This window comes from Leuciscus leuciscus, assembly GCF_965113295.1.
Source record: "Leuciscus leuciscus genome assembly, chromosome: 12".
NCBI classification, from domain to species: domain Eukaryota; kingdom Metazoa; phylum Chordata; class Actinopteri; order Cypriniformes; family Leuciscidae; genus Leuciscus; species Leuciscus leuciscus.
This window is the reverse complement of record NC_138736.1, coordinates 28,202,051-28,223,535: the sequence shown is the minus strand read 5'-3', so window position 1 is coordinate 28,223,535 and position 21,485 is coordinate 28,202,051. Positions and strand designations below refer to the sequence as shown.

General features: G+C 37.7%; 2 protein-coding genes across 2 annotated transcripts in view; both read right to left on the bottom strand.

Moving 5' to 3' along the window:
• Window positions 1–4,362, bottom strand: part of atp9b (ATPase phospholipid transporting 9B) — a 55,133-nt gene extending 50,771 nt beyond the window's left edge. Inside the window, exons 1-2 of the mRNA XM_082186152.1 lie at window positions 4,245–4,362; window positions 1,173–1,346 (exon numbers count right to left, since the gene is read on the bottom strand). Coding sequence (XP_082042278.1) covers window positions 1,173–1,346; window positions 4,245–4,354 — 284 coding nt within the window. The 5' untranslated portion in view covers window positions 4,355–4,362. The remainder of the gene's footprint in view (window positions 1–1,172; window positions 1,347–4,244) is intronic.
• Window positions 4,363–4,764: 402 nt separating this feature from the next.
• Window positions 4,765–17,163, bottom strand: sall3b (spalt-like transcription factor 3b). The gene is made up of 4 exons (XM_082186151.1): window positions 15,117–17,163; window positions 8,429–11,353; window positions 6,919–7,259; window positions 4,765–6,511 (listed from the first exon to the last, which is right to left on the bottom strand). Exons 1-4 carry the CDS (start codon window positions 15,196–15,198, stop codon window positions 6,116–6,118), a joined length of 3,744 nt encoding a protein of 1,247 aa, XP_082042277.1. The 5' UTR covers window positions 15,199–17,163; the 3' UTR covers window positions 4,765–6,115.
• Between the last annotated feature and the right edge of the window lie 4,322 nt (window positions 17,164–21,485).

The following is a 21,485-nucleotide window of genomic DNA, read 5'->3' as shown; positions in this document are numbered from 1 at the left end:
AAGGATCCTCATATAAAAACAAAACTAAAATTCAGAGTAAGTTCATTCGCATTCGGAGATCGACTATTTTTGAAACGGTGCGAACTGCGCTCTCCATGATGACGAGGAAGTATCAGCAAATAATTTATTGATTTCTAGCCCATTGGTACCGAAATTGGTACCAAGAACCGTGGATTTTCACTGGTATTGGTACCGAATCCTGAAATTTTGGTACCGTGACAACACTAATGGAAATAAAAACACATTTAGTTCAGTCGGACAATGGATGCTAAAATTATGAACTGAAAGCGTCTGCTCTGCTTCATATACAGCATGAGCTGCAGAGTGCAACAGGAGTCAGATTTCACTTATCACGTGACAAGAGTAAGGACAGATGACTGACAGGATGATGGCAGAGGATTTGGTGCGCAATAGATCCTGGGCATCACTGACAACTGACAACGCATGATGTAGTTTTGGTTTCTTGCCACTGTCGCATTTGGCTTGCTTAGTTGGGGACACTTAATATTCAACAATATTATTGATCTGCCTGCATTGACACCATTGTATGAGAACTGAACTGAGCTGGACGATTACATCACTGTTTTCTTCAGAGCTGCTGTATAGATAAATGAACGAAATTAAAAACTTTTTTACAACAGAAATCCCTATATACAGAGTGCACTTGATCGCAAATTCAAAAGTGAAAGGAAAAACAAGCATGCATTAAAAAAAAAAAACTATTTCAATAACCCCCATATTGATAGCGGCTCCCTTATGCTCACAAATTATTGGCCATATTGAGTATGTGTGATCGCGATTTAAAAAACGAAAGAGAAAAGCGAGTGCGCATTAACCAGTGTTATCGGTAATACCAGTGTTGTAGCAAGTTTATATACTGGTGTGAAACATTCCTCACCGTGACATCCCTAATTTGCAGTCGAGTTTTTAAATATGAGGGCATTCACACAGAGCAGGTTCTCACATTCCTTCTTGCTGTTTTTTTATTTTTGGTCTTTTCAGCATTTTTCACCATGAGCCTCACATTTTTGAGACACAGCGTCAAATTTAAAAAGTGGTTTACGTTGGAGAAGCAAATACTATGTATAACCAGATCATTTGTGAGCACTCAGATATTAAAAGAAGCAACTTAATGCTTAAATATTAACGTGAGCGCTCATGTAGGCTGTTACCTGATGCACAGGACCTTCCATCCTCCACAGAGGAACCAGCCCAGTCCTCTGTGTCTCTGACTCACTCTGGCTCTGGGCAGAGTCTGATAGTCACTTTCGTCATTTTCGAAAGCTTCCTCTGACATCATCAATGGCATCTCATCAAGGTTTAAGGATTCGTCTTCAATCTGATACCTGAAACATTGTTACAAAAAAGGATGACATTACACCTCAGACAAGTTAGGCATCATCATTTTTTGCCAAAATTATAAATTATAAAAGTTGTGTAGGATCATTTCTCTTTTATAAAAATTCACAAAAAGCTAAATAACCTGCTAAGCTACAAAAACGGTATAGGTTTTCTATACCAAATTAAGGTGTCATGACTCAAATGTAATAAATAGACTGTTAAATTGCTACCCAAAAAAAACCATTCCTACTTTCATTCTAACCTATCAAATATAAAAAGACATTATGCAATGAAATAAGGACATTTTTAAAGGCGCCTACATGAATGAGTGGAACCAAAAAAAAATGCAGAAGTTAAGGGAACTGTTCCTCTCTCACACTGTGTTCCTCATTTATCGAGACGAGTCTCAAACCCAGATCAGCAGAATGCTATTGTGACACTCTGAAACAGCCGACATCCCAAGAGGATATCAGCTTCCACCCACACAAAAGCCTGGCCGTTTCTGCACCAGATCCACTTTAGCATTAGCGTCAAAACCTGCAAGCTCCCTTTTCATTTTAGAGTTGTCCGTGGATAGACTTAATTCATGCAATTAGGCCTCTGTGATCACTGTAAACACTGACAGCCTTTTGCAGTCGAACACTGAAACAAGTATAAAAATATACCAGATTCAGACCATGCTGACTGAACAGGCCCTCCTAAGCCAGTGATATCGAGTTGGATAAATTATTAAAGAAGCATTATACACTTACAATGGCGGATATTAACAACCTACAAACTCTAGTCCTAAGGATTTTAAAAGGAACAGTCCCTTTTCTTCTAAAAGAATGAACAGGGCAGAAATAGAGTTAGTGTGAATCATATTTAATCCTACGCAAAACACTGAACGCTCACATTTTGTAGGGAAGATTACAGCACAGACTGATAAAAAAAGATATTATTATTACCATCAAATCTGCTTAACAATCATTAAGTATGGCTGACCTTCTGTTTCCCATTTTTAATGTGGTCAATGCATGATCAATGTGTGAATAATGGTCTAAATTAAATGTTCATCATATCAAGCAATTGTGTCTTTTGAGAAGACTTGGATTGAAACTGCTTGATTCATATGATTTACATAACTATTTCTTTCTGAATTGTGAATGTTTGGGGGGAATGGACTTTTAATAAAGCGATCGAAATCTCTCAGGTTCCATTAAAATATCTTCATTTGTGTTTCGAAGATGAATAAAAGCCTTATGGGTTTGAAACGACATGAGGGTAAATGAGAGAGTCGGACCGGTCGGGATGCTCAAACAATTGACCAACAAATGGCTTAGTTGTAGCTAACTCTGTATAATAATTTATAATTAAATAATAATTCAAACTCGTTTCTTTTGAGTTTGGGGGTAAAAGCATGGTCCACACATGTTCTTGACAAGTTTCGTGAGATTCACCATTATAAGAGACTTTGAACTAATGGGAAATGACAAATATTAGCTCTACAAAGGCTAATCGGTTCCTGCCACAGTAGGCAAGTTATTATTGAGGTATGTCAACAAAAGCACATCACTCTGAAATGTGTCTATGTGGATTTAAGCTCTTGATGTCCATTAAAAATTATTTTTGGTTAAACTGTCTTGACAGTGGTCAAGCAGAAATGGGTGTAATAAAAAAAGACAACCAAGTTAGCGGACCGGTGTAATCATAAACCGAATCGATACAGTCTAGCGAGGCCAATGTAAGAGATCTGTAGCCTGCAGGCCCACCACTGATATTTGTATTCAATTGTATGATAAAGGAAATCAGATCACCATCAAATCTGCTTAACCACCCATATAGATCGAGAAAGACAACAGAATAAGCAAAGTATGAGCCAAACATAGCTGGTGGTCCAATTTATCTCTCCTAACTGTGGTCAGTTCTTCTGCTCTTCTCTTTCCTCCTCAATAAAACAAAACGATTCGCAAAGTTATTGTGCGCAATAGCATTACCCCAAACAATGAAATCAAATTAAGCAATCACTTTGGTTTAGGTCCATACTCTCAAGCAGCAACGCCACAAGTGGTCCTTAGACTGTCAGTATTTGACAAACAGCTGGATGCCATGAATACAGATCCTGTCCGCTGTTAGGCTGTTTATGCAGTTCAGGAAAACCAGATATACATCCGTTTCTAAATTAATATCTTTGTCTCACATAAACCATGGGACAAAAGTTTGCAGAGAGATATATTGACAAGATCGGCATCAGCAGACCATGGCATGTGATGCATATACCTAAGGCAAATGAGATGCTGCATGCGATATGCTATAGAAGGAACAAAGCCTCATATGATGGTCACCAAAAGTTCATGATATGTTCTATGAATGTACCGTGAATTGTGTTTTATGTACCAAATGCACAAGAGGCATTACTTGTGATGTTTAATGAAAGTACCTAAGGCTCAGAAGATGTTTTTAGAACATCTTCTGAGCCTTAGGTACATTCATTAAATATCACGTATGCTTTCATGCTTCAATTTATATGAGATGTTCCATAAATGTAATGTAACGTTACTAACAACCACAGAATAGCTCATAGCCAGAGTACGCTTCAATGGATGTTGTAACGTTACCTAAGATGTTTTATGAAAAGGAACCGGAATGACAAATATCTCACATGATTATATCACATCGTAATCACCGCATGCATCTCTCGGGGAGTCTTGTATCCTCTCGTGTCCTATCAGCTGTAATCTGACACTGACAGCTCGCGCTGCTGAATCTACACTGCCGCTACTGTTGTTAGCCCGTTAGCACTCAACCCCGGAACCGTGGTATAAACAAACCCAATATCAAAACATACATTATTATAACAACTCAACTGACAGTCTTGTGATAAAAAAGAGGTGTTTAAGATCAATATCCAACCGTATACATACCTGGCAGGTCTGCCAGCATTATAATACGCAGTTTTTCTCGAATTCGTCCGTACAGGATTCAAAAGGATGCTGTCTGCCATCTTTACTTGGCTACGTATGAATGTCGTCATGTCCGGAACAAAGTGAGGGAAATATCTGCTGTAATCTGGAAATATGGTTTTGAAGGTATTTTATTTTTTATTTAAGTGTATTTTAATATCTAACTTGGTTGAATTAATTGAATATCTTTGGTTATTTCACACTAGGCATCTTACCATTGTTGTCTTGCTGTTTTTAAGGTTTGACTTCCCAAATGAGACCAAGATTTAAAATGCATTCAAATAACAGTAATATAATTATTTAATTAATTATAATTTTTTTAATAACACTATTAATAACAATGTCTGCCTAAAGTTTGTCTCAACACAGACACACACAGACACACACAGAGAGACAGAAAGAGATAGAGAATAAAGCCTTTTCCCATATACTCTAAAATATACTCTCACAATAAAAAGGTGACACAAACAAAATATTTTGTTTGAAATTTATTTATTGAGGGTGGCAGCAATATTGCATCTTAGAAATAAATCCAGTTCAGTCAGTGTGTTTGAGAGACCACCTCAGTTGTTCCATGAAAAAATACTGATGTTCAGACAGAAAAGAAAACCTGGTGTACTTTTTATTCATTATAACATATCTGAGTACAAAAATAGTGTCTCTTTTTCATGCAGAGGACACATCAAATACCCCGTCCCTTTTCACCATTACCTATTTTATGAAAAAGACTGCTCATTCATATTTTTTATGTTTTTCTCCCATCACTAAACAATATATTATTTAAGGAAAATAGCACTACAAAATAAAATAACATAAAACAAAATATAAAACACTAAAATGACCTGACATGACACGCTTAGTAAATAAGACATAAGCTACCATTACAGACAAGTATATTGTTTCACTTTTTTCTTCTTTTCCCGTGTTCAAAAATGTTTCTGGAAACATTTATTTAGTTTGTTCTTAATAGGAAAACACTTCTAAATTTTGAAATATAATAGTCCCGCAACACGTTCGGATGCATCACAAGGCCTGATAACTATACTTTAAACTGAAGTGTAAAGGTGTTTTTAATGCAAGATCGTTATTAGCACTCATATTATACTTCATAGTCTCATGTTGGCCCACTAATTAATTTTGCATGTAAAAGTAAATAAGGCAGAAAATAGCATAAAACACATAATCAGAATTAATAACATAATAACATAGGCTGGTATAAGATGAAACGTTTGATTGTTGATGGCAGCTAAAATGACACTAGCTTTCATGGTGGTGTACTTAATTTGCATGAAAATAAACGGTTTGCATCTAATGCATAGCAGCAAAGCAGTGAGATGTCAAAGAAGAATACATCTCTTTTCAAAAACTCTGAAATGTCTCTTTATCTTTTGCTCGGGATTTAAGTTACATACTTTCAGCTGTAGCTATATTAAGACCACAGTGTGGGAATGAAAAGTTTCTATTATATATGCAAACCTGTTCCCTTTCCCATGAATTGAGCAATGTTTGACAGCAAAATCAGAGGATAAAACAAATAAAATAAAATAAAATAAAAATAAAATACATATTTACAACATAAAATAATCATTTTATCTCAAAGCAATGCCCTTGAATCAAGTGTAAGGTTTCAGTCAGTGGACATAATTAAAACTAACCGTGGCCTCAGTTTAAACAATAAAATAAAAAAACAAGTGCCATTATAGTATAAGATAAAGAATCTTTTCCCACATGAATCAAGCACATTCTAAAGAGTTTATTCAGTTTTTCAAAAATCAAGACACGTTTATTTTCAATGTCCCTTATGCAAGGAGAAAGAATATGTCATCTTTACTTTAATTGATTCCGATGTCTTTTTTGTCCTCAATCATCATGGAGAAGTGTTGTCCAGTACCCCTTTCTAAGCCTGTTTTTTCCATGGCTGTGATTGGTGGGCTGTTTCCAGTGCTAGCCTTGTCCGTGGGCACAGTAATGGCAGGAAGCTGAGGGACTCCTCCACTCTGAATGACGGATATTTCATTGTTCCTCATTGCTAAGCCATTAGTTATAGCTGCTGCATATCGGCTCCAGAAGTTTTGGTCCACATTCATGGCCCGCGCTGCTAAATCCTTCTGAAACGCTTCGCTGAATTTCAGGGCGTCACCGCCCAGAAGGGCAATTGGGTTTTCCACAGACAGTCGTCTACCTCTACGGGCAGGAGTGTTATTCCACATATGGGTGCCCATGTGCACCTGTTGATAAACAGAAATTAAAGAGAAATCAATGACAAATATCTGTACGCAGTTTGTGGTAGATGTGTGTATTAATCTGTAAAGAATGATTTGTTAAAAATGAACACCATGATGTTGTGATGACTGCCATGTGTATTTGCATTGTTGTTGTTTTTTTTTGTTTTGTTTTTTTTTGGCTTTAATTGACAGAATGGTGGAGGACTGAAAGGAAACGTGCAAAACAGCTTTTGAACCGAAGCAACGCACAACTCCAACACTGGTAAGCATTACATAAAAATTATGAAATAAAAACTGATTTGAAAAGTGCATCTGTTTCATTTAAGCTGTTCACTATTTCACAAGTATTAATTATTATACTTGTGAATAAGTGAACATCTAAAATAACATAATCAATAATGATCACATACCTTGAGATTACCCTTGGTTGTGAACGCTCGACCGCAGACAGAGCAGCCGAAAGGTTTTTCGCCTGTGTGTGTGCGCTCGTGGATCTGCAAGGCGCTGGCAGAAGAGAAGTTCTTCCCACATGCACTACAGTTGTGTTGCTTAGGGGTCCGTCGGGGAGGGGGTGGTCCAGTGAGTGTGGTGACGCCCGGTATCATCACCTCAGAGCGTGAGGTGGGAGACTGCAGGCCAAATGCAGGGAAAGGCCCTTCTTTTAGCATGTATGGTCTACTGCAAGCACTCTCCAGTTTCACTGCAGTCGGCGAATTTTTTGTATCCTGATCAGTAAACCTTTGAGCATTTTCTGAGAATAAAAAATAAGAATAAAAATTAACACTGAAATCAAATAAACAAACACTGCAATACTATGCATTAAGTGTTTAAGGGGAAATGTGTCATTTCTGGCTTTGCAAAGCCAAACAGAATTGCAAAAATATATTTTTAAAATGTGTAATAATTAATAATCATTTAATCATTTCAATATATTAATTTTTTTTTTTTTTCTACAAACACTCCCCTGTCCTCCATTACTTAAACAAACAGACCAGTCCAGCCCCAAACTCAAACCATTAACTGAGCTATATTGTGGTGCTGTGTTTACACATTTCAGGTGAATTGAATACGGCTTACTTACAGTTGTCTAGGCATATTTAGCTAGGGTATGAATTAAAAAATAAAAAAGTCACCATTTAAGTAATTAAATTTACACTAAATAAAAACAATTTTTTTGCTGATTGTTCAGTTTACTTAAAAATAAGCCCAAGTTAAACAATTCTTGAACATTTTGCCACTACTTAATTTCATTCCGTTCAAATCACTTACATTTGTAAAACAGACGTTAACTTAATCCTTTGTGTTGAGACTGCATAAATCGTTTTTGTTGACATAATTAACTGGACAGTGGACTTCTAATTCCCAAAATGCTTTACATAGACTGCATTAGGAGAGTAAATGGTATAGTTATTTGATGTTTATGAGTAAAGAGAAATACTTATTAGTGTTAAATGTTATATTATAGTTTCTGTGTGGTTACTTATGTGCTGTAGAATGTAGCTTGTGCTTAGGTTGTGGGCTACATGACGACTATGGTGTGTGTTGTTTCAGTCAGTACTGACAGTACTGAGACCAATCTTTTCTTATTTGATCATTCCATACATTCCATATAATAATACATATATATTTAGTATGCTAACATGCACTAATGCTAGCTAGAATTTATCTAACACAAGAAGTTACATTTAGGTTTGTTCAACAAAACATTATTTGTTTTAACCCTCTGGGGTCTAAGGTATTTTCTGGGCCCTAGAGGTGTTTTGACATGCCCTGACATTTGTTCTTATTTCAGTTATTCTTGTCTTGTTGTGCTAACCTAAAATAATTGTGTGGAAAGGCTTTCCTCAGTTTAATTAAACTCATTGAACAAATCTATTTTTAAGGGTGTTTTATGGCTATCATATAGCAGTTTAAGCTTACCATGTTCCTTGCTGAAACATTGCACGTTGAAAGGGTTTTCTTTCTTTACTGTAGACTGGATAGGCTGTATTCCTGTTTGATTAAGAGTCACCCCGTTGACTGCGTTTCCTGCAGGACAATCTGTTGTTTCAGATTTTACTATAGCTGTTTCCTCAGGGATTTTAGAGGAGAGGTTCAGAGAGACTGGGTGCTCATGTTGGCCTTCAGGTTGACTGTTGAGATAGGGTGGAATGTGAATAGAACTAGATGAATGTGGCATTAATCTAGTTCCAATGCTATGGTTCTCCATCTCACCAGTGGTGATCAAGCCCAGAGCATGAAGATCATTATCCATAGGTCCGTACTTGACCATCTTTTTTCCATTTGATTGGCTGAGACTGATGGATGAGTCACTCCTTACATTTTGAGATTCGGATATACTGGTTGACAGAGATGAGATAGGTGGTGGACTGTCTGAAAAAGAGCTCAGGGTGTTTTCACTGTTCTCCACAACATCCGCTTCTTCTTCAAATGAAATATCATCAAGACAGTCGTCATCATAAGTGCTCATGCTGTCGAAACTCTCCATATCTGTGTCTTTCTCGTAGATGGTTTCTGCCAAAGGAGTGTTTGGAATCTGCCCACCCATGTGCATGCGTATGTGCTGCTGTAACACAACAGCATTTGTGAATTTTTTCTGACAGATCGGGCATGAATGTTGAATCCGAAGAGGAGGCTTTGCACGGTGGACACCAAAGTGAGTCTTCAAGTTACCCTTTGTGGTGAATGCTCGTCCACAAACCTTGCATTTAAATGGCCTCTCCCCTGTATGGATGCGGTAGTGCATCTTCAGTGCGCTCTGACAGCTAAGCACACGATGGCAGATTACACACTGATTGGGATCCATCATCTTCTTGTCAATGTTTTCCACAAGCTGTTGGAGCTTCGATGTCTCAGATGTTTGCATAGAGTCTTGGAGACCACCAAATGGGAACTTGGCCCTGAACTGATCCGAGATGAGTGGAGGAGAGGGTGACTTATTAACAGCTGAAGGAACATCAGTGGACTCTGATACATTCCCCTTAACAGGTGTTTCTGTTGACATGGATTGTGAAAGCAGGCTGTTGGGGTTGTTACCGTTTCTAGTTATGCTGTTTGATGGCAGGTGCACTTCCTCTGTATTGAAGCTGTGTGTGATCTCTTCTTCTCTGATTGATTTAGGGGAGGCCGCAATGGTAGACATATCTGTCTCAGTGCCGGTGGGATTGGGTGACGATGGGGCAAGTTCACCTCTGGCTGGTGATGGCCTATGTGGAGATCTTTCAGAGGGTGTGCTTGTAAATGAATCACTTAAGCTTTCAATAATTGGTACTGTGGGCGGCAACTGCAGACCCATTGAGGATGGCACAGTTGGAAGAACAGGTTTGCTGTCTAACCAAGTAGGTCCTGCCTTCTCTGGAGGAAAAGACATCCCATATGGAATCCCAGAACTGGTAGGGATATTGTCAAGATACTCTGGGACTGGGTACGGGTTCATCTGGACATGAGGGTACTTCTCCTTGTGCCTTTGGAAGTGGACTTTGAGGTTTCCCTTTGTTGAGAAACGGTTGCCACAAATGTTGCATTTGAAGGGCCTCTCACCTGTGTGTGAGCGCAAATGGATCTGCAAGGCGCTGTCGCTGCCAAACACTTTAGCGCAGAACCTACACTTGTGCTTAAAGAATGGGTCCTCAGAATTGGGCTTGTTGTCAAAAATGGAGACGCCGGGCAGTTTGCCCTTACGGTGCTTCATCATAGCAGCAAGTGGGTCTAATGCACTGGCAGTGGCTGCAATGCTGGCCAGTGGATTGGGAAATATGACTCCGTTGGGAGGGCTTTGAGGTAGTAATGGTAGGTTGGCAGAAGGGCTAAGGAGGCTACTCTGGCAAGCTGATAGTGGACTGGGAGTGCTTACAGACTGGGTGTTACTAACGTTAGAGAGCGATCCACTACAACTGGGTAAGAGCGGGGAAGCCCCGCTGTAGCTGAAGAGATGAGGGCTGGAGCTTGTTAAGGAAGCAGTGGCACTCTCTAATGCTCTAGAGCCGATTTGTCCACTGCTTGGCTGGGAAGACAGCAACGGTGGTCTCGAAAGCATAGACGCCTGGGATACAGAGGCATGCCCATTCACTGCAGAGGGCATGACCCCAGATAATGGAAGTACAGGGGGTGGAGCAATGCCCTGGAAATTGTAAGTGTTCGAGTCAGAGGGCAGGCTTTTTGAGGCAGGATTAAGGGCGGCTTGCGTAGGCTGCCTATTCATTACAGCGACCTGGCTGCGGATCTGCTCAATGAGCTGCAATTGCTGAACCTGCTGCTGCTGCAGCGCCATCAACTGCTCCAGAATCATGGGTATCGCAGCTGAGTTCAGCTTGCCTGCGGACCCTGCACAGTGAATGCTCTGGGAAAACTGAGCAACGGCCACTCGGGTGCTGTGAAGAATCTCCAGGGTCACATTGGTGCTGGGCATGTCATAATGATTGGTTATAGGTGGTGCAGGAGAAGAGGTCGGGTTTTCATTGTCAAGTTGTAGAGGGCTGAGGTTTGATGTTATATGCTCAGGCAAACTTATATCCATTTGTTCATCCAGGTCGATGATATGGGTTTCCTCAGGCATCTCGTCGACTTTCTCAGCCAGCTCGGAGTTGAGCTCGCAGGCCTCCATTTCTGCTGAGTCACTGTGGGCACTCAAAAGGGACTCTGTCGGTGATTCCCGGCAAATGGCCTTCTCTTCATTCTCTTTTACTATCAGCACAGGGGGGTCTTCCGTGCACTTCTGTTGGTGCTCCAGCATTTCGGACCACTTGAAGAATTCAGCACAACACCTCTCACACACGTGTGTCTCTTCACCCCCGCTGCGGCTCTCTGTGCCGCTGTCCTCCTCATCGCCTCCCCTCAAGCGAAGTGCTGGGAGATAAAGACATAGAGAGAAAGCGTGTGAATAGAAATTTCTGAGATGATAGATTTTTCACAGCTATTCTTGGAGGAGTGAACAATATAGATAAACTAAATCAATTGTACCACTTTACCAATTACTGAAAGCCAGCCTCTTTGTGCTCATGCTCCAAAGACTCAGACGATAATTTTCTTTGCACAATCCATCAAATTATGCGACCTATCTATTGAATATACGGGAGCTTAATGAAATTCTATAGGGGATATTGATTTCCAATGTTTTTATACAATTCACAGCTGCACTGTCAGTTGAGGGCAAATTGAGTCTTTGATTGACTAATCTGAACTCTCCATTGCTATCAAACACTCTTATTTCCTGATGAATTTGAAGAACTAATTCCTCCACTTGACATTGTTGAGTGAAACATTTATCTCTCACTACTAAAGATGTACAACCTTGAAAAATGGTTTCAGCTTTAAAAGTGTGAACATGGACAATTAACTTCAAACTGTTTTAAATCATGCCATATTTTGTTATTTTTAAAAAAAGAAGAAAAGAAAAAAACTGTCAAAATGAAAAAAAAAAACTGTCCTTTCACTAGAAGTCAAAGCCTGCAGTGCTATCTTAATAAATCTGGTAAGCGCCATTTTCACATGGAATCAGTAAAATATATAACGACAAGAATATTATTCATATTATTTATTATTATTAAAAAGTGTAAAGTATCAATAATGAGCAAGAATATGCAAGAATATGAGCAAGAACTTTAAAAAAGTTGTTAAAAAAATCAAAGTGTAATGATCATGGGACCCAAAAATATAATATTTGTTTTTAAATTAAATCAGCAGCATTTGATGAGATTTTTTGTTCTGATATTTGAATTAAGACAGCACATAAAATACCTAGGTTACATCAAGTTCAGATAAGATGTTAAACTGTTTTAGGTTATTGGTTCACTGGTGAACATTTAAGGGGTTGTTTTTGAGTAATTTATGCAGAAATATTCAGAGGAAAATATAAACAGAAATAGTTTTACACATAAAAGATGTTTAGTTTAGTGAGATGGCAAAGTGTATGAGTCTACAGAAATCTTTCTATATTTTCAGACTGTTTCTATTTGTGTGTGTGTGTGTTTTTTCCTTATCTTTTTATAGTTTTTTTTTTTTATAAAAGATGCCATGGAAGATTGTATAGGTGTATTCGCTGTATGATTACCCATCGTTATCGCCTTGATATACCCACACTGAATGTTTATGACATCAGCGTTTAAGAATAATATTGGATAAAAATTTCTGGAAAAGTGACAGCGAGAAATGAAATGAGTGAAGAGAGGATGACAGAATATCTCAAATAATTTTGTAGTCAGGTGTTGTTTGCGTATCTTCTCAGTTTTTGTGAGCCTTCCTCAGAGGAGTTACAATGTGGGTCATTTGCTTGTCTAATTCCAGTAACTGTGTGGGTGGTCTGAAAAACTCTTAACACCGAAAGGTGAGAGCTAACTGAAACTGATCTAGTGAGGCGACCAATTAACTTAAGGCCATGCCACAAATCATCTTAAAATGTTCATACATTAGTTCACATATATTAGCATTCACTGAATAGTCCAAATAGATTTACAAAGAAAAAATATATACTATGGCGAAACCCCAGTGAAAAGACGGACAAAACTGTGATCATGAGATATATAAAAAAAAAATTTTTTTTTTTAAAAGCAATCAGAAAAAAGGCATTTGTGGGGCCCTACTACATCAGCCTCTACAAAGATGAAAAAACTTGGGAGATTCCTAGGGTGCTCAGTTGGTAACCGTGGTTTTGTAGCTAGCTGGATCATTTCGACATGAGACAGACAAAGGTTAGAACATGAGAGTTTTAAAATATATTTCTCAGACCCCAAAAGAAGAAAGCTAAATGCTATTAGACAATTGTTACTGTAGAGGCCTGATGAATGGCGAACTGAAAGACGTACAAGGGCAAACACGAAAGTCAATTGTGTTGGAGTCGACAAAATGAGAGAAAAGTACCTATTGCATACATGGATAACACTCTGAAGTCAAATCATCATGATTTTTTTATTTTTATTTTTAAATTAATTTAGAATATAACATAATTTAATATTAATTTAAGTAGAAATGAAGAAATGTTTGTATGCCAATTAGTCTTTTAACTAATTGCAGATGGTGAAAGTTTGGCCATAAGTTACTTAAGTTTGTTAATAATATTTTTTGAATGATAATAATATGTATTGAAATGCCCATGTGTGTTTGAGCATGTTCTGAAATTTCTGCACTTACTGTACATTAATTTTAGTAAATTTCAGAATACATACAACAGATGTTTTATGTTCTGAAAAAATAATTAATTTGTTCAAAGTTTAAAAAAACTCCCATATGCAATTATCTCCTTATTGACTAAAGGAGACATTTTTTATTAACTTGTTAAAAAAAATAAAAATAAAGAAAACTAACCCACAGTTTAAATATATGTGTAGGCTAAATGATTAAGAATCAAGATTTAAACATTATGCTAATTATTTTCTACATCAATATTGTTGCATCAGGTTTTCACATCAAATTCTTTACTCTTTTAACAGATTAGGCCTGATTATAATGGATTCGTCTGATTAAAACTGATCTGAAGAACAATAAACGTCTTTTGCACTGTCTGATTTCAACCCATACCCTGATTCAGTTCTTTTAGTTCGATCTTTGTGTTGCAGTAAATACTTTAACGCGATTTAAATAAAGACACAACTTCGACACCAGACCAAGTGTGAGGCTTTTTCATAAGTAACTTCATTACCATGACAAAAGGAATTATTCTCACGCAAACAGACGAATGTTGAAGGTTTTGTTTGGGTCTTGCAATGGGACACTTTTGTATGGTTTGCAGATCTTTTATTTTGGTGCTTTATCAAAAGCACAAATAGCCTAGGTGCACAACTCTAACCGTTACTGATTATAATTAATAATTCATTTTAAATCATGTTAAATCAAACTATTTTTGAAAGTCTACACGAAATGCAAAAATAAATAAATATAGGGCCTATAAGATACGTGACCAGTTTAAGCAAATTGAATAAAAAATAATGAGAGCATTTTATGTCCATAAATGTTTAATTATTTCTAATGAATTTAACAGAAATTGTTAGTTAACAGCTAGAAGACTGGAAAGACTAGAAATTACGACTGCATTATTTAGTGGGGGGAAAAAAAGTGTTCGGCATTTTTGTCAAATGACACATAATCAACGTTTGACACGAAATTTCCGAAAGCACATATTTGTAGGTTTCATGTAAGCTAGCCTACTATATAAACACACTTAACTTGTGATTTATGAAACAAATAAAGGTTCGAATAGAATTTTACAATCATGTCATTAGACAACCACAAGCAACTTTTTATTCTCTGGTTCTTTAGAAAACGCACCGGTGTTTTAAAGAACAAACCTAACTTTTATATTAAAAAGACTCTTTGTTGAACATAGCAACCATCGAAGAACGTTATTTTTAAGGGTGTAAAACTTTGTCTTGAGTTCCGTATAGTCTACTTGAACTGAACACAGCATCGTTTAAACTTACATGCTTGCTAAATCAAGTTCTTTTTATATTCCCCGATTCTCTCAAATTGTTCATTCTATGTAATAGCCTATGTTCTATAGGCTATCGTGTCTTCAGCACTACTCAAAATTAACTATATAACATCGCGAAATTCTGACAAAAGAAACTTGTTTGTATCTAAAGAGCAGAATAAAAGATTCGTATTTCAATTCACATACCGTTATCCGGACTTTTGTCCGACTGTGTTCCTTCTTCGTCCGACCTGAGATGCTGAGGTTTCGCTTGCTTTCTTCGGGACATGTCTCTGCGCTTCGCGTCGGCGCTCCGATCTGCAGAAACATCGGACGCTGGCAGTCCCGTACAGTCCCGGGGTCAGTGAATAAGAGATATTAGATGTTGTTACCGTTGTGCAGATTGCGCATGTCGGCGTTATAATGATAGAGGGTCATGTATTACGTTGCGCTGCATGAGGGATTGGCCGCGCGCCAGTAGACACTCTCTCTGGATATGGAAATGAGGGATGGACTGAGTAATTAGCCCGTTTCACTTCCTCACTTTTCCCCCTTTTGCTCTCTGTTCACGTAGGACCACAAACTGGACGCAAACAAGTGCGTCTACAGCTCTGGTGGCACTTCACATGGCGTAAAGTCCATCCGTAGTTTGTTAAACATCACCGTAAGTACGGAAAACCAGTCTTGTCACGCTCACACGCCTTCTTTTCAAATAAATGACAGTATGAATAACAGTCAAGCACCTCTCAGACTCTTTCAGAGTGTATTGATTCTAGTTTAAGCATATTCCTCTCTTAAATAAGTTGTTTAATTTTTTATATGCAAGATAAGTTTGTTCTGACAGGCGAATATATTATAATAATTGCTTTTGGTTGGTTTTTATTTGAGAGGTTCTGGGAGTGCAATTAAAGCTTAAACCCCCTGCGTCAACGTCAAAACAAAACGTTGAGGGTTTTTAAATGTATATATTCTTTCAAACAATGTTTCATTAACCACAAAAGTTAGATTAGAGTGCACTAGACAATCGCTAACGTCTCGTTCGCCTGAGGAGGTCACCATAGCAACAGTATGCTGCTCCAGCGCTTTCCGTTAGAATCTGTATGGGACGGTACGTCGCAAAACAAAAGTAACTGCCAGCATTTATGGCTTCCTATACATTTACATACCACACAGAGACATTCTTTTTTTTCTTTTTTTTTTTACTCTCCACGTTTCTTTTTTTTAGTTTTTGTATTAGGAAAAAACTACAGAATTCGGTTGCGCGAGACGAACCACGCGCGCGCGCGGAAAATCCAGAAAGTTAGCCTACTGAGGGGACGTCGAGAACGTTATCGAATGATTCGCAGACTGTTATCGAATGATTCGCAGACTGTTTATTAAGTAGGCTATTGACAACACACACTGTTCGTTCTGTTCTCTGTTCTCCGTCTGCTTCTCACTCATACCGAGGACGCATCCTCCAAATAGTTCATCCAATTCAAAACTATGCGCTTTCTTGCAGATTCCAGAGTCCCATAAGGTGGATGTCTTGATGCAGGAGCTGCACTGAAACGAGTGTTCGCTGATATTGAGCTGAAAATGTGCGTGTAAAACCCAGCAGAAGTCCTGGAGAAATGCAGAAGGGCTGTTCTGTGTAAGCTTATTGCATTAGGCGACCACTAGGATATCACAGAATAATGGACCCCTATTCAACCTGCTCTTTTTCCTGTTAACCTTCTGCATAACTTCACATCTGTTATGATAGCCTACTGAATTTTAAAGGAACAAACAAAAAAAAGGATATAGCACTTTTTTTTTTTTATCTGAGGTGTAGCACCTTATAAATTTAACACAGTAAAACTTCAGTTATGTGTCTATCAGGATATTGAGCTGCTCTCATGGGATCAGACAGCATTCACATCTGACCAGTATCGCTGGTGTATAGCGGCCAAAGGGCTCTAAATCAGCGATACATCATTTCCATTACAACACAAGTAGAACAATATATAAGCCTATTGATCGGCGTCTCTGTTACTCTTCTGGTGTAGAGAGATAAGCGCAATATAATTTCGTTTGACCTATCTGTATGGCCAAGTGATGGATTGCCAGGGTAACCGAGGGCTTTTATCACAAAACTCTCCCAATGATGTACTATTGATTGTCCTTAACTAGCTTTTCTGGCAAAAATCAAAAGTCCCTTCCTCGCCATCCTCTTCATTATCAATAAAATTACAAAGTGGTGGGAATTGTCAAAATCCACCCCCAAGGGAAGTCTTTAAAACGGCTGCTGTTATCCTGGCTTTTCTGTTATCCGTGCCATGTAGGATTAGGAATGGGCTTTTCAAAATGAAACAAAATGATCAGATGAAGACGAGCGCCTAGAAGGGCAAAATATTTAAAATTCTGCATATGAAACCCTTAATGTTTGTTTCCCACAGGGAATTTTTTGCCTGTGCTGTTGTTAATTGTGTTTTTGTTTTATTTTTCGTGCTGTTTTTCTTCACATTCCCCATCTGCTTTCACAAGCTGATTTAAATGAATCATCACAGATATAGATTTTTCTACTCTACATCACCGTCTCACCTGGTAATCTCAGATTATATCTTCACAAACATTTGTATGATGAGCATCTTAGCTTTTAATAAAATAAAATAAAAAATAGTTTCAGCTGGTGCAGAAAACTGCTGTTTCTGTTCCAGCGTGGAATTCAAGAGTTGTGTTCTGCTGGAAAAAGGAAGAAATTTGTTGAGATTTATAATTTTCTGTCCATTAAAACGAAATCATGTTTAGAATCGTTTCATGGTCCATGCTATTTCTATGTTCCTTTAAGCCTCGATTGTAGCTTTTTAGCCAAGAACGTATCCCACTGCTAAAAAACATCTTTCCCTACTCTAAACACGATGAAGAGGGTTTGACTCTGAGTATAAAGCACATCATCTCAGATAGATCAACAAATGAAGTGTCAGGGCGAAACTACATGAAGAACAAACAAAGCAGAGACGGGGCAGTGAGATGGACAGATGTGAGATAGCACTGTTCTGTGTGCCGAGGGCCTCTGGAAATTTCTGATTGGTTTAATTTACCACATCTAACGCGGCTGCTTCTCAAGTCCGCGACTTTTATCTAATGCTGTGAACCTCTATTGATTTCTCTTCTCTATCTTTAATGCAGGACTGGAGCAAAGAGAGCAAAAAAAAAGCACTTGCTAAATGGAGGACTACTTTGAGATGGCTGCTATTCTCCGGCTTATTGCCTCCTGTCGACCATGGTTTCACATGAGGTCCGGGGTGTCAGGTCCGCTTCCACCAATAAAGCCTGTGATTGACACGAGCGGGAGAGACTTGAGCTGGGAAAAGAAACTGAATCTCAATGTATGAGGGGTGAGTCAGGGTCTATTGTGGGGCCAGTTGGACCTGATACATCTAAGGCGAAATAAACGTTTTTAGCCGTGAGATACGGGTCCCTTGACGATACCGTGGTACAGTCTGGTATCCGACTGTCCAAAAAAATACTGTTGTACTTTTTCTCTATATCCTCAGCAAAGCAGCATGAAATCAGTACTCTCGCTGCTTTGTGTGCCTTGATATGCAACCACATGTAGGGATTTCACCCCCGTACTTACGGTCATTTACAAACACTTCTGCAAAAGCGCTTCGCTGAATACGTACACAAAGTTTTTGCTTTGTAAACAACCGTGCAAAGAAGATGTTTCAGTTCTGTTAACCCTAGTCGCCATGACAACCGACTATTTTTATGAAAGACAGCAAATTTTAGGCACAAACAGGATATTATGTATTCTATGTTCTCGAGGGAATAACGAGCAAAAACAAGAGTAAAGCCAGTAAAAACAGTAGTTAATTACTGGCTGTGAGTGTGTGCAGTCTGAGATGGCAGAGGGAAGACTTCAGGCGCAAAGTAATTCTCTTACATTTATGACCTGAAAAAGAACAGACCCTGCTATTAGCATTTATTGGCATGCTATAGAGGAAAAGCATGTAACGAATGAGTTTAATCTCCATCAGCTCAGATTCTCTGAACGCTTCACAGGAAGTATCTTCTGACATAGGATGTGAAATCTAATCCAAGGGTAAAACTAATGTTAGAGTCTGTGGATTTAGAAATATACTATTGAGATTGCAGGGCGTATTTTATACAAATATAATATCTGTGCATTAGTCGGCAGATCAATGTGAAGTAGTTGCCTGATGGTCCTGATGGGGAATATATTAGAAAAGTAAAACACTGCATATGACTTCTCAGTGTTAAGACTGAAGTTCATAGCCATTTCACATGTGTCTTTGCAACACATATTTAGGTCAATGAGAAATAAGGATGTCAGAGATAATGAAACTGAGAAATCTTTTAAAAATCAAATTACAAATACAATTTGGCAAGTTGATAGAAATGTACTTTTTAATTCATTTTATTTTTTTATTTTTTACTTAATTTTCTATTATATTATTTTATGTATTATATTATTAGTATTAATATATTTTATTACCATGTTCAACTTTTTTTAATTTAATTGTGGTTAAACTTCATGTAAAAAGTAATGGAATAAAATATTCACATACATTTTTACACACATGAGAATTTGGTTTTAAAAATGTTTTAAACATATTGTCAAGGTAAAAAATATATATTTATGTTTACATATATCATATGTAATCATAAAAAAAAAAGAATATATAAAAAAACTTACTGACCTTTAAACAGTTATAAGAGAACAGGGTCTGTGATAAAGTTTACTGGTTTGTTCATTTCTTGTCACATGACAACAAAATGGCTTCCTTCATGTTGGTTACACTACACTGTTTCTGATTCGGCAGAGAGAAGTGTTTTAAAAAAATAATACTTTGAAACAAAAAAAAGCTTCACTGCTTTTTTTTTTATTTACATTTATTTTTTGTGCAATCTGCCAAGGACACTGCCCACACTACACCATTTTTAACTTTAATATATAAACAAAAATATAAAAATAAAATTGAATTCAGGAAATTGAAAACATATTGTTATAGAGGTGTATTCAGGTCATTTGATTGGGTGTATGTATGAAATTTGTTAATTTCATTAACAATTTTCATTTTCATTGTTCATTTTCAAAGAAAAAAAGATAATATTGGTTATAATAGCAAAAAATTAACAATGTGGAAATTACCAATTGTAACAGTAATGTTAAGTGTGACGTGTGTTTTTTTGTTAAGCTGAGTTTGGATGTATTCGACACTGTGACAAAACTGTAAGTCAAACCTCACTGACAGCTCAATAAAGGAGCATATGGGAGGACATCTAACCTTCCATGTCCAAAATTACTCTCTCAGTTGGAGGCTGGGGACAAGATAACGATTAGGAAGCTGTTTCCCTGAACATGCTGAGAGAGATGCAAAACCAGGTTAGCATGATCATTCATCATCTAGTGGCTTTGACTTAAGCCTGTTGCCATTGAATAGTCCTCTGAATGCATAATCTAAAGGTGCTCGGGGCCATGATTGTTGCTGTCTTGACAAAGTAAAAGAAATTAATGGCACAATCTCTTGCATGCCACTGGCCTTAGATCACAGATACATGTGACATTTACAGTTAACAATTGTAAAGAGCTGTCAGAAGTAAACAGACAGTGACTAGCGGACGTGTATGCCTGGTTTATGAGTCACCTCTTATGTGAGTTTCCCAACATTATGCTGTAAAACCACAGACAAAAGTTCAGTAAACCAAAAGACGCTCACTTAAGCAACAGAAAGGCAAAGTCTAACATTAATATAATGGCAGAATGAATAACAAAAGTAACACTGACTTGAACAGTACAGTAAAAGATCTGTCTGATTGCTGTAATGAGATCTAAACTGGCTTGTAAACAACTATCCTGTTACAAATGTGGTCACTCAGAAAAAACTGATTTGAATGATAATCAAGATCTGTTATGATTTAAGGTGTCTTTACATGAAACTAATAATCATCCATAGTATTTTATGCCTGAGCCTAACTCCCTGTATACGTTTGCTTGTTCATAACAAACTGTGGCACCTCTATGTCGCCATAAGCATCTGTGTACACTGAAATGAAAAGAAAAAACAAGTCTTTAGCTCAATTTTTATGTGAGTGTTGACTGAAGAGTGGGCTCCATCTGTGTAAACTCTCCGAAATAGTGACTTCCTCTCCATGTCTTAAACAGACGCTTGAGGCAAACCGCAGAGAAGTCACCATACATGTCCCTGATGGAAGAGGACCTGAGATTACCTCAATATAGCCTATAAGATGCTCTTCTCTTGGATGTTCTCAAAATGCTTTCAATGTAAGGAATACATCTTACATATATCACACTTTGAGAGCTGATAACCCTATGGTCTGAATGCTGTTTAAAAGTAGATAAAAATAGCTTTAAATCAGCTGTTATAGGTCACTCAGGGCACTTCCTGTTTCTCTATGTGCACTATTATGTAAACAGAGGGAAAGCTTTCTCTGAATGTGCTGAGACTATAGCTTGTCCTCAGAAATGATCAAATTATTTTTTTCCATATACGTAACACTTATTTGAACTAACCTGGGCATGTGAAACAATTCTGTCCAGCAGAGGTGGTCTCGAGACTTAAACACAGA

Excerpts from the sequence above, each read along its gene's own strand:
- sall3b (XM_082186151.1), bottom strand. The coding sequence starts at position 15,198 with ATGTCCCGAAGAAAGCAAGCGAAACCTCAGCATCTCAGGTCGGACGAA. Across the intron at positions 11,354-15,116 it reads GGACAAAAGTCCGGATAACG|CACTTCGCTTGAGGGGAGGC; the intron begins GTATGTGAATTG and ends TTTATCTCCCAG. Across the intron at positions 6,512-6,918 it reads CAACCAAGGGTAATCTCAAG|GTGCACATGGGCACCCATAT; the intron begins GTATGTGATCAT and ends GTTTATCAACAG.